Source organism: Aquarana catesbeiana, linkage group LG08, assembly GCF_042186555.1.
Source record: "Aquarana catesbeiana isolate 2022-GZ linkage group LG08, ASM4218655v1, whole genome shotgun sequence".
NCBI classification, from domain to species: Eukaryota; Metazoa; Chordata; class Amphibia; order Anura; family Ranidae; genus Aquarana; species Aquarana catesbeiana.
The window spans coordinates 63,216,118-63,229,412 of record NC_133331.1 but is presented as its reverse complement, the minus strand read 5'-3'; the positions used below and the strand labels follow the sequence as shown (position 1 = coordinate 63,229,412).

Below are 13,295 nucleotides of genomic sequence, written 5' to 3'. Positions count from 1 at the left end.
TTTTATACAAAAAACTAAAAACGGCTCTGAAAGAGAAAGTGTTAAAACCCAAAAATTAATTAAAAAAAGAGAGAGAAAAAAAATGTACCAATATTTACTGCCGATCACAAAAATCCATCAATATGTCAGCGCCTATTATAAATAAATGATTGCACGGATGTAAATATGTTTGTAATAAAAATGCTTTGTTGTGTGCCTCCTGTTTTACATGTATTTCATATTTATGAGCGATGTATTATTCCGCATTTGTGTACGTGCTCCATAAACCATGAATAATTCTCCCCATTTCCACTGTGCAAATCTCATTATTTGTGAAGTCCAGGCCGCCGACTTCTGTTCCATTAAACTTTGGAGAGGATGTAAGAATTGGCTGCGACGGACAGCGAGAGAGGACGTGAAGGAGGGATGTATAGATGGGAAGGTTGGAGGAGGGGTGGGGGGGAACCTTTCCCTAGTCTTACCAAGTTTCTGATCAGGTGCATTAGAAGCTGTAGAAAGTCAGAAAGAGCACACCTCGTTTCCTGGCTAGCGGGCATCCAGCATCATGTAGCACTTTCCTCCAAGCCTTGCTGTCTCTGGTCAATCTCTTGCTATGGTAACTTTTTAAATAAAGAAGGCTATTCCACTGGCCAAGAATGTGAAGGGTTCTTAGCTGTTGACCACCAATTTAGAGGTGGCTTTGCCACCAACATAAAGGACAATGTAAAAGGGATTTGCCGCTATTTGGTAATGCTAAGATAGCTTTGCCACTGACCACTAATGTAAGAGGGCTTTGCAACTGACCATCAATGTAAGAGGGCTTGCCCCTGACCACTAATATAAGAGGGCTTTGCTACTGACCATCAATGTAAGAGGGCTTTTCCACTGACCACTAATGTAAGAGGGCTTTGCTACTGACCATCAATATAAGAGGGCTTTTCCACTGACCACTAATGTAAGAGGGCCTTGCTAGTGACCATCAATGTAAGAAGGCTTTTCCACTGACCACTAATGTAAGAGTATATATAGGAATTGGAAAAAATTGACTTTTCAGGCATGTTATACTATTGTTTAAAAAAATTTACAAAGTTTATTTAATACAAATCAATCATGAAAGAGACTAGGACAAGTATAAAAACATTTACATAGATGGATGTGAATTTAAAAAAGGTCTCAGTGACCAACCAAGCAGACCAGAGTTCAAATTGAACCTACATGGACTGGGTTGGTAGGTTGACTAAAGGTCCTTATGGCTTGACAACATTTATATATCTATATGCACTAATGTAGGAGGGCTTTGCCATTGACCACCAATATAAGATGGCTTGCCACTGACCACTTATGTAAGATAGCTTGCAACTGACCACCAATGTAAGAGGCTTTTCCAATGATCACCAATGGAAAGATGGCTTTGGCACTGACCACCAATCTTAAGAGAGCTTTGCCATCAGCCACTAATGTAAGAGGCTTTAGTTGTTGACCACAAAGGAAAGATGGCTTTATCACTGACCACTAATGTAAGATGGCTTTGTCACTGATGACTAATATAAGATGGCTTGCAATTGACCACAGATGTAAGATAGCTTTACCACTGACCACCAATGTAAGAGGCTTTTCCAATGACCCCCAATAGAGAGATGGCTTTGGCACTGACCACCAATCTTAAAAGGGCTTTGCCATTGGCCACTAATGTAAGAGGACTTAGTCATTGACCACTAAGGTAAGATGACTTTTATAACTGACCATCAATGTAAGAGGACTTTACCACTGACCATTAATGTCATACACAATTCAATGTCATACATAATTGTAGGTCCCTGACTTACAGATCCCACACTAGGATGTCGACACCTGAAATCTTAGACTAACCTCTTCAACCTGAAAACCCTTCTCTTGAAAAGATGTTTAATGTTTAATGTTTAAAGTTCTTCATTTTCGGCATTTCACAAATCTGCTTAGAAAACCTCCTCTGAATAAATAAACACTGATTTCTTTATGTTTTTGTACAAATGCTCTTGTAATATGGTGGAAGACCATAGTGAAAGATGCATTAGAGGAGGGGGGCTGGTTGTGTCCCCACCCAGACACAGTTTGCTCCCATTAGGGTTGTCTGGAAGTGCTGTGGGCATGACCAGTATCATCGACCCGTTGTGGATTCAATTCTACCCAATGTTTATATAGCTTGATTTTATTGTTTTTGTATTACTTACGTTGACAATGTTAAGCCATGCTCCCATGTCCCTACCGCTCCTTTCATAAAATCTGGACAATGTCCCTTTTGATTATTTGTAACATCCATTTTCTGAAAACTTTCAATAAAAATATGGTCAAAAATAAATAAAACTTATCGTAGCGTATACAATTGTGACACAAGTCATATTGTATTTGAATTGTATTAAAAATTACCTTTCCTTTTCAACCTGTATTCTTCTATAAAATCCAATGCAATATGGCAACCTGGAGGTGTTCTGTACACAGAGTGTATACAGAACAACCCCCAGAAACATCATTTCCTGCTTGTGTGATTGGCTCACTGATTTTCCCAGAAGTCTGCACTAAGATACAAGTCAGATTTTGGGCATCCCCTGCAACAAAAATGTAATTTTTGGTGAGATATTCCCAAATGGAACAATCAGAGTGAGAGATGTCACCAGCACACCATGGGTCACCAAAAATGGGTCCACTTTTTATTCAGCGATCACTAGGGATGCACCGAAATTTCAGCGGCCAAAACATTTCGGCCGAGAATGGTGTTTTCGGCATATTGCCAAAAGAAAAAAATGCCGATAATTGTGAATGCGCAGTAGTGGTTGCTGCTCCGCCGTGTGCCATCCATTGCGGGGTGTCATCCTGGCGGCTCAAGGTCCTGTCCTCCCGGTCTTGTCCTCCTCTCCCTCCTACTCCCCTCCTTGCAGAGCGACGATCTCCCTGTGTCAGGGAGCTGAATTGCCGGGCCGTAGTAGCAATGTCCCGCCTTCTGTGATAGATGGCACAGTAATCTAATGATGTGACATTGAATCAGTGTGACGTGATCACAGGAGGTGGGACATTGTTACTCCGGCCCAGGCAATTCAAATCCAGCTCTGTGACACAGCAGGAGATCGCCGCTCTGATCCAGGCACAGGCAGGTTGCATCTGATGGGCACCAGGCACTGGTGAGAGGTTGCATCTTATGGGCACAGGCAGGCTGAATCCACAGGTACTGGTGAGAGGCTGCATCTGACAGGCACAGGTAGGCTGCATCTGACGGGAACAGGCAGGCTGCATCCACAGGCACTGGAAGGCTGCATTCACAGGCATTGGTAGGCTGCATCTAACATGCATTGGTAGGCTGTATCTGACATGCACTGGCAAGGCTGCATCTGACATGCACTGGCAAGGCTGTATCTGACATGCACTGGTGAGGTTGCATTTGATGGACACTCATGAGGCTGCATTGATCTCTTGAATCATGTCTGCAGTCTCTTACCATCCCCTGTATCATGTCTGCTAGAGGTTCACCAAATGGAAATTTTGCTAATACTATTAGCAGTGTGTTTAAGTAAGAGATTGCAGACATGATACAAGAGATGGTTAGAGACTGTGGACATGATACAAGAGATGGTTAGAGACTGTGGACATGATACAAGAGATGGTCAGAGACTGTGGACATGATAGGAGAGATGGTCAGAGACTGAGGACATGATACAAGAGATGGTCAGAGACTGAGGACATGATACAAGAGATGGTCAGAGACTGAGGACAGGATAAGAGAGATAGTCAGAGACTGAGGACATGATACAAGAGATGGTCAGAGACTGAGGACATGATACAAGAGATGGTCAGAGACTGAGGACATGGTACAAGAGATGGTCAGAGACTGAGGACATGATACAAGAGATGGTCAGAGACTGAGGACATGATACAAGAGATGGTTAGAGACTGAGGACATGATACAAGAGATGGTTAGAGACTGAGGACATGATACAAGAGATGGTCAGAGACTGAGGACATGATACAAGAGATGGTCAGAGACTGAGGACAGGATAAGAGAGATAGTCAGAGACTGAGGACATGATACAAGAGATGGTCAGAGACTGAGGACAGGATAAGAGAGATAGTCAGAGACTGAGGACATGATACAAGAGATGGTCAGAGACTGAGGACATGATACAAGAGATGGTCAGAGACTGAGGACATGATACAAGAGATGGTCAGAGACTGAGGACATGATACAAGAGATGGTCAGAGACTGAGGACATGATACAAGAGATGGTCAGAGACTGCAGACTGCATTTCTCTTGAGCTTTTCTTGCACTAAAGGTGCCAATAATGGCCACAAATAAATTCATATTAATTTAGATTGATGATATTAATTAAAAAGTTGAATATAATACAATTATATATAAAAATATAAATATTTTTTAAATAACTATCATTTTCGTTTTTTGGCAAAGTGCATTTTCGGTTTCGGCACCAAAATTTCCATTCAGTGCACCCCTAGTGATCACATCAATACAGCAAACAGCAACATTTTGGCGCCATGCAGGACTCCTTCATCAGGCTGGTGACATGCCTGATGAAGGGGTTCTGCGAGGCTCTAAAACGTTGCGGTTTGCTCTAACAACGTGATCACTGAATAAAGCTTTAGACCCATTTTTGGAGACCCTTGGTGTGCTGGTGACATCTCTCACTCTGATCATTCATGGTTCCAGCCGGTGGTCGCTTCAGCACACAATTTTACATACAGCCATATTTATAGGAACATGTGCGTTGGGAATAGTGTGTTGGACTCCCAAAGGGAAATCACGTCTAAAGGGAATGCAGACTCTGCCACTTTCCTCATTAGAACCCTCTCTAAGGCTGGGTTCACACATATTTGGCCGCTGTTTCAGTGCAGGAATCTGCTGCTGTCCGATTCAGGTGCAATTTAGGTGTGAATTTGTACCTGAAATCCATTGAAAGCCGGTCCGATTCACATGTTATGCGGTTAAAAACGCATCCAATTCACATAAATGTGAACCCAGCCTGATTGAGTATTAGAAAATCACCCCCATACAGATTCATTCTCCACATGGACACAAAAAAACAAACAGCTATTTCTCCAGAATAACAAAGGGTAGGAATCTGCAACAAAGTTTGTTAAAATCCGTGCAATGTACATAGATCACCCAGAGGAGAGAGGTTTTTTTTTTCAACAAAATTTGAGTTAAACTCCAGCCACAAAAAAAAACAAAAACAAAAAAACTTTAATCTTAATGTTTTCCTTACAAGCATATAAATCTACATTGTGTGAACCAAATGTATTTGCAAACCCAGATATTACCTTGTAAAGTAGTGATGACATCATCACTGTGCTGTGCATATCATGTGCAGACAGCAGAGCTGTGGGCGGAGCCCAGAAGCTACACCCACTAGAGGCTGCCTGCAGGAAACTACAGGAGGGGGTGGAGAGAAGACCGGTCACCCTACACAAGGAGAGAGAGCAGCAATGAGCGGTCTTTATTACAGGAACCCCTGCACAGAGCAAAGTGTAGGAATTATTTTATGCTGGATGACTGCACAGACGTATAAGGAATACGCAAAGAGCCCCAAGATTTAAATTATAGGAATATATATGGCTCTTATTTTTCCAGATTTCAACTTTAGTTTACAAACATAGGCTATACTTCCCCAGTACTTTGCCCTTAAACAAGGCAGTCTACCGGGGGGAATTAGTTCTGGATTACTTGGCATAAACCCGCCACTGGATCACGTGACCTGCAGTGTAGCATGGCTGCCAGTGCAGTGCACTTACTTTGAATTAGGACTCTGCTGGTGTCAGTGCCATAGTGCATATCTGCCATGGTGTCACGTCAAGTGACACAGGACTAAAGCAGGGCAATAGATATCTATAGTTAGTCCTAATTCTTATACTGCCAACCTTTCTTCCTAATGCTTTCCTAGTATAATCTAATATAATCTTTCAGCTGAGATCCACTTTAAGGCCCGGTTCACACTGATACGAATTCTGATGCGATTTTGTTCAGTTCCAAATGCATATATTCGCATGTGATCTGAAATAACATTGGTTTCGACGAAGGCCGTTCATATCACTGCGGTGTGATTCTGATGAGGCTAAAAAAAGGGTCCTTTGCAAGTTTGATCTGGTCCAGTGCGAATTTAGCTCCATAGACTTCAAATTCGTATTAGAATCTCACTTTGACACACAAAAATCGCAGTGTGCGTTTGCAACGCAATCACACTCAAAAACGGTTGTAATTCGCACTGCAGCAGTGTGAACCCAGCCTTACACAAATTCCTAAAACCACAGATACTCAGCAGATCTATGGATAATGACGGGAATAGTTATAAGTTATTTGATAAAGCTACAGGATATATGAAGTCTAATTTGTATCTATAACCTAAGCAGCAACCCAAGATCCTATATATAATGCATTCTAGATATATTTATAGAGCTCTCATTACAGGTTGTGAATCATAATTACACATCTGGAAAAGATTATACTTAATGTTTTATTCACAATATGCTCCATAGACAACATGGTAATAACATATATGCCATCACATGTCACACTTTAGCCTAAAAAGAAAATAAAAAAGCAACATGAAACAAACTGGGACAGTTGTTTTTTTTTTAATTGTAAAATATGAAGAAATTATTGACAATCAAACATAAAATTGTATTTATTCCAAAGGGTGTGATGGAGGTTCTGTAGACTAGGTAACTAGTCCTACTATATAACAGCCCAAAATGATATCCAAAATAGAACACAGTATGAGTAGTTACTACTGTAAGGACGGTATATCCTGAATGAAACACTGATACTCTATATCTGTCAACCAGGATTCTGTGGAATATTGGGGTTCCTCCAGAGGTTGGTATTCAAAAAGAACACAATATGAGTTGTTACTACTGTAAGCATGGGATATCCTGAATTAAATACCTGCAATCAATATCAACACTTTTCAACTAGGGTTCTGTGGAACACTGGGGCACCACCAGAGGTTGCTATCCAAAAAGAACACAATATAGGACATTACTATTATAAGGATAGTATATGCTAAATCAAACACTGACACTCTATATCAACCTTTTTCAACCTTTTTACCCCAGTTGAATCCTTGAAAATAAGTGAGATGTATGCCCCTTTACAGAGGTGTTAGGAATGTCACCCTTAAAGACAGCTACAAAGATCATTGAGTTCATGCCACTGGTTCTGGAAGGTGGTGATGGGTCCCAGAACTATGCAGCCACCATAAAATGGGAGGTCAATCAGCTACAGCTCAAAGAACCCCAAGCAACATCTGGAGGAACCCTAGAATTCCACAGAACCCTGGTTAAGAATGACTGTTCTTTATCAACCTTTTTCAACCAGGGTTCTGTAGAACCTTGGGGTTCCTCCAGAGGTTGGTGTCCAAAAGGTACACAATATTAGTCGTTACTTCTCTAAGGATGGTATATACTGAATGAAACACCAACACTCTATAGCAACCTATTTTAACCAGGATTCTGTGGAACATTGGGGTTCCTCCAAATGTTGGTGTCCAAAAAGAACACAGTATTAGTTGTTATCCTGTAAGGACGGTATATACTGAACAAAACTCCTGCACTCTAAAATCTATCTTTTTCAGTCAGGGATCTGTGGAACATTGTGGTTCCTCCAGAGGTCGGTATCCAAAAAGAACATAATATGAATTGTTACTACTGTATGGACGGGATATACTAAATGAAACGCCAACACTCTATATCGACCTATTTCTAAAAGGGTTCTGTAGAACATTGGGATTCCTCCAGAGGTTGGTATCCAACAAGAACACAATATTGCCCCGTACACACGGTCGGATTTTCCAACGGAAAATGTTCGATGGGAGCTTGTAGTCGGAAATTCCGATCGTGTATAGGCTCCATCAGACATTTTCCATCGGAATTTCTGTCACACAAAATTTGAGATCTGGATCTCAAATTTTCTGACAACAAAATCCGCTCTCGTAAATTCCGATCGTGTGTACACAATTCCGACGCACAAAGTTCCACACATGCTCGGAATCAAGCAGAAGAACCGCACTGGCTATTGAACTTCATTTTTCTCCGCTCGTCGTACGCCTTGTACTTCACCGCATTCTTGACGTTCGGAATTTCCGACAAGATTTGTGTGACTGTGTGTATGCCAGACAAGTTTGAGCCAACATCCGTCTAAAAAAATCCATGGATTTTATTGTCGGATTGTCCGATCAATGTCTGATCGTGTGTACGCGGCATATGAGTTGTTACTACTGTAAGGACGGGATATCCCGAATGAAACACCTACGATCAATATCAATCTTTTTCAACTAGGGTTATGTAGAACACTGGGGCTCCTCCAGAGGTTGGTATCCAAAAAGAACACAATACAGGTTGTTACTACTGCTAGGAAGGTATTTCGGTTTTCCAGAATATTCGTAAATTCTAATATTCCTAAATTTGAAAAATTGTACATTCAGAAATTCCGTAAATTCGGAAATTTAGAAATTCAGAAATTTGAAAATTCAGAAAAATCTAAATTTGAACATTCGAAAATCTGAAAAAATAACTAACTAATAATAACTTAACTATTGCTAACTATTAAATTATAGGTATTGGAATTTCCTTTCAAATTTGTTGTTAGTGAACATAACGAATACGAATTTATCCGAAGTTATTTATTGATCCGAAACAACGAATGCCATATCTAAACGAATGGAACATAATAAATTAATAATAATAAATAACAATAATAATAATAAAAACTATTTATTATTATTATTTATTATTAATTTGTTTCATTCTATTTGTTTAGATGCAGCATTCGTTATTTCGGATAATTCGTAACTTTGGATAAATTCGTATTTGTTACGTTCACTAACAGCCAAATTTGAAAGGAAATTTCAATACCTATAATTTAATAGATAGTTAGTTATTCTTTCTTTCAAATATTGGGATTTTCATTCTTATTTTGGGATTTTCTAATTTTTGAATTTACAAATTTATGAATTTATGAATTTTCACATTTTTGAATTTACGAATTTCGATCATAACGAATGACCTAAAAAACAAATGAAACGAAAACGAACACATTTTTCAGCAGTGCACATGTCTACATTGGGGTTCCTCCAGAGGTTCGTAACCAAAAAGGACACAATATGAGTTGTTACTACTGCAAGAATGGGATATCCTAAATGACAGACCTACAATCAATATCAATCTTTTTCAGTTAGTGTTCTGTGGAACACTGGGGCTCCTCCAGAGGTTGGTATCCAAAAGGAACACAATACAAGTCGTTACTGCTACTAGGATGTTAAATGAATAACTGAAACTTTATATCAGCCTTTCTTAACCTTACCCAAGAGGAATCCTTTAAATAATTTTCAGATCTCAGGGAACCCCTGCTAAAATTAATTTACCTGGAGTCAGTGAGATGCATGCCCCTTTACAGTGGTGTTATAAATGCCACCCTTAAAGATAGCTAAAAAATATCATTGGGTTCATGCTACTGGCTCTGCAAGGTGGTGATGGGTCCCAAAACTATGCAGCCACCATAAAATGGGAGGTCAATAAGCCACATCTCAAGGAACCCCAAAGCAACATCTGGAGGAACTCTAGAATTCCACAGAACCCTGGTTGAGAATGCCTGTTCTATATCAACCTTTTTTAACCAGGGTTCTGTATAACTTGGGGTTCCGCCAGAGGCTGTTGTCCAAAAAGAACACAATATTAGTCGTTACTACTGTAAGGATGGTATATACTGAATGAAACACCAGCACTCTATAGCAACCTATTTCAACCAGGGTTCTGTGGAACATTGGTTCCTCCAGAAGTTGGTGTCCAAAAAGAACACAATGTTAGTCATTACTAACAATAAGGATGGTATATACTGAACAAAACTCCGGCACTCTATAATCAACCTTTATCAACCAGGGTTCTGAGGGACATTGAGGCTCCCCTAGAGGTTGGTATCCACAAATAACACAATATAGGTCATTACTACTGTATGGACGGTATATACGGAATGAAACACCAACACTCTATATCAGCCTATTTCAACCAGGGTTCTATTTCAACATTGGAGTTCCTCCAGAGGTTCCTTGAGAAGTCATCAGAGGCGGATTGATCTCTTACTGATGGTGCTTCAACTGTTCCAGCCTGAATGTCACTCAGCATGGTGCATTACATCTGCCATCAGTGTCCACGTTCCTTATTCCTTTATTATTATTATTATTATTATTATATCTAAAACTTACTGATGACACAAATATACCAGGACCTGTAGATATTATTAGCATGGTTCCCTGAGACCCATAAATTGTTACTCCATGAGAAAGACTGCTCTATATAACAATCAATGCCTCTCTATATAAGATAACGTCCAGCCACATTGCTCTTTAGTGGAAGTAACGTACCATCCCATTATATGATAAATGATCCCCAGGTACCCTGTACATAGGAAGAACCAGGACTGCCCTATCATATAACCTACACACAGGGCTAGACTAATGTGCTCCTCTCAGGTACTTCATATCAGTGTATAAAAGGTAATCATTATACACAACTATAGAGTATTAGGATCACATATACATAGGAAGGAGTTAAAGACTCAGCCAGATATATACAGACAGATACATTAGAGGAATAGATAGATAGATAGATAGATAGATAGATAGATAGATAGATAGATAGATAGATAGATAGATAGATAGATAGATAGATAGATAGATAGATAGATAGATAGATAGATAGATAGATAGATACTTTTCACAATATAAGTTACAATTATAAAGCATACAATATACACATAGACAGATGGATTAAGAATAGATGTAGACATGGATAGATAGTTAGATAATGTTAAAGATAGATAGATAGATAGATAGATAGATAGATAGATAGATAGATAGATAGATAGATAGATAGATAGATAGATAGATAGATAGATAGATTCAAGCTGCTTGCTGACAGTATGAGGTACAAGTATAGAGGAGCATACAATACACACACAGTGGGTAGCGCTCAGTAACGTTGCCCATCACAGGACACACTGGCACTCTGTGACACATGAATGGGCATCACCCAGCCACAGCAGCCAGGAAGATGGAGAGATGCTGAAGATGCTGAGCTCTGCCCTATGACAGCTCCAGCTTACTGGCATATCAGTAATACTCATCGTCTGCTGGCACTTAGTACCATGACAGCTCCGTTAAGGATTACTGGCATGACCTGGTGAGCTGGCGTTGCCCAGTCACCATATTACCAATCAGTAGAGCCAAGTGAGGAGGGTACAGCAACTATAAAGGGACGGTGGTGGGTACTCACGCTGCTGTTGTGCCCAGACCAGTGAACCATGGCTTGATTGTGAGCTGAATCTCCAGTCAGGGCAAAGGTGGTGCTGCTCAACTTTAACTCTTCCACTCGAAAGCGGCTCACCCTGTCCGAGTCGCCGGCCTGAGCCCTGGTCACCCGGTGGCCTTCGGCTTCTCTGGCCCGTCTCTCCGCCCTGCCAGGCACGGCCCGGATGTGCGGGGCAGAGAGTGAGGGGGGCACCCCAAACCCATTAAAACTGTCCCCCTTTAACAGACTGGTCCTGTCGCCCAAGTGCCTGTTTCTGTTGCCACTTCCAAACTGAGTGCCATACATGCGCATGTCCCTGTTGCTCCTGGTGCCCCTTTCATACCCATCCATGGTTTCCAGTCTTACAGCCCAGTCTCTGCTAGAAGAAGCGTCCATGTGTTCTGTGCCCCAAGCTTTGGGCTCTTGATTGCTGCCTGGCCGGTTGGCATTTCCCTTTTTACCTCCGGTTCCCCCCTTGTACCCATCCCTGGTTCCCAGTCTTACTTTGGCATCTTGATCACCTCCTGGCTGGTTGGCATCTCCCATTTGACCACCGTTGCCCCCTTCATGCCCATCCGCAGTTTCCAGTCTTAAATTCATGTGTTGTGTGTTCCGGGCTGTGGGATATTGATCACCACCTGGTCGGTTGGCATCTCTCAGTTGGCCACCGGTGCCCCTTTCATTCTCATCCCTGGTTTCCACTTTTATGTCCATGTGTTGTGTGCTCCAGGCTCCGGGATCTTGGTCACTATCCGGCCGCTTGGCATCTCCCATTTGGACATCGCCCGTCTGGTGCCCGGTGTTCCCCCAAGCCTGCCCCCAATCTCCAAAAGCTTCTTCTTCCTGCATCCTGACCACCATGTGTCCCTGCAGCCTGATGTGAGGTTGACAGGAGGAGCAGGTCAGCTCGCCTCGGCCGTCCGAAATCAAGGTGGCAATGGCAAAAAGCGCTAAGAGCCCCCAGTCCGGGAGAGCCCCCATGCCAACAGCTCCTTGGGTGCTCTCACTTCAACTCCATAGAAGTTTCTGAGTGCGGAGACTGGACTGAGCAGCCAGAGAAGAGAGAGAGAGAAGAGAGGGGGGAACTGAGAGAGGGAGGAAAAAATAAAAGGAGCAGATCCTTCTTGCAGAGCTGATGCTGTCGCTCGGGAATTTGATGTAGGAGCGAGCAGACAGGGGAGGAGCTGGATGAAGAGAGAGGAGAGGATGAGACGACGAGGCGAAGAGAGCGAGCGAAAGTTGAGAGTGCCGAAGATGGGAAGGAGCAGTGAGAGTGCGGAGAGAGCGGCGATCAGTCCGGGGACGGCTTCATGCAGCAGAGATGCAGCGAGATCATCACGCGGTGATATTGCTCTATTAACCCGTTCTCTCCCACCGGGGGGCAGCAACAGCCCAGCCGGCGGCTGAAAGGTTAAACTCTGGTTGGCTGACCATGGCCGAGACCGGCAGAGAGAGGGACGAGGGGCACCCCTCTAGTTCTAATTGAGCCAAATTTCCATCAAGAGGTCCTGCTGGGAATTTGTCTCATTATAACCAACATCAATGACTAGTCAGTGCCTACAGGACGGCCAATGGCTGACCTCCTCCTGAAAATGCTAGTGCCCTGGCAGTCTATGACTTTCCAAAAATGCTAGTGCCCTGGCTCTCTATGGCTTCCTAAAAATGCTAGTGCCCTGGCTCTCTATGGCTTCCTAAAAATGCTAGTGGCCTGGCTGTCTATGGCTTGCTGAAAATGCTAGTGCCCTGGCTCTCTATGGCTTCCTAAAAATGCTAGTGTCCCGACCGTCTATGGCTTTCTAAAAATGCTAGTGGCCTGGCAGTCTATGGCTTCCTAAAAATGCTAGCGGCCTGGCTGTCTATGGCTTGCTGAAAATGCTAGTAGCCTAGCTGTCTATGGCTTACTGAAAATGCTAGTGGCCTGGCTTGCCTATAGCTTCCTAAAAATGCTAGCGGCCTGGCAGTCTACGGCTTTTTCCAAAAATGCCAGTGGCCT

The 13,295-nt window shown here is 42.2% G+C and overlaps 1 protein-coding gene across 9 annotated transcripts in view; it reads right to left on the bottom strand.

The window, feature by feature from the left end:
- SORCS1 (sortilin related VPS10 domain containing receptor 1) overlaps positions 1-12,567 on the bottom strand; it is a 1,093,315-nt gene extending 1,080,748 nt beyond the window's left edge. For 3 of the 9 annotated variants that reach the window (XM_073595920.1, XM_073595917.1, XM_073595921.1), the window contains exon 1: positions 11,288-12,564. In XM_073595920.1, coding sequence (XP_073452021.1) covers positions 11,288-12,283 — 996 coding nt within the window. In that variant the 5' untranslated portion in view covers positions 12,284-12,564. Of the gene's footprint in view, positions 1-11,287 lie in introns of all 9 variants that reach the window. The other 6 variants (XM_073595925.1, XM_073595922.1, XM_073595923.1 and 3 more) reach the window with 3 other exon arrangements.
- Positions 12,568-13,295: the final 728 nt, after the last annotated feature.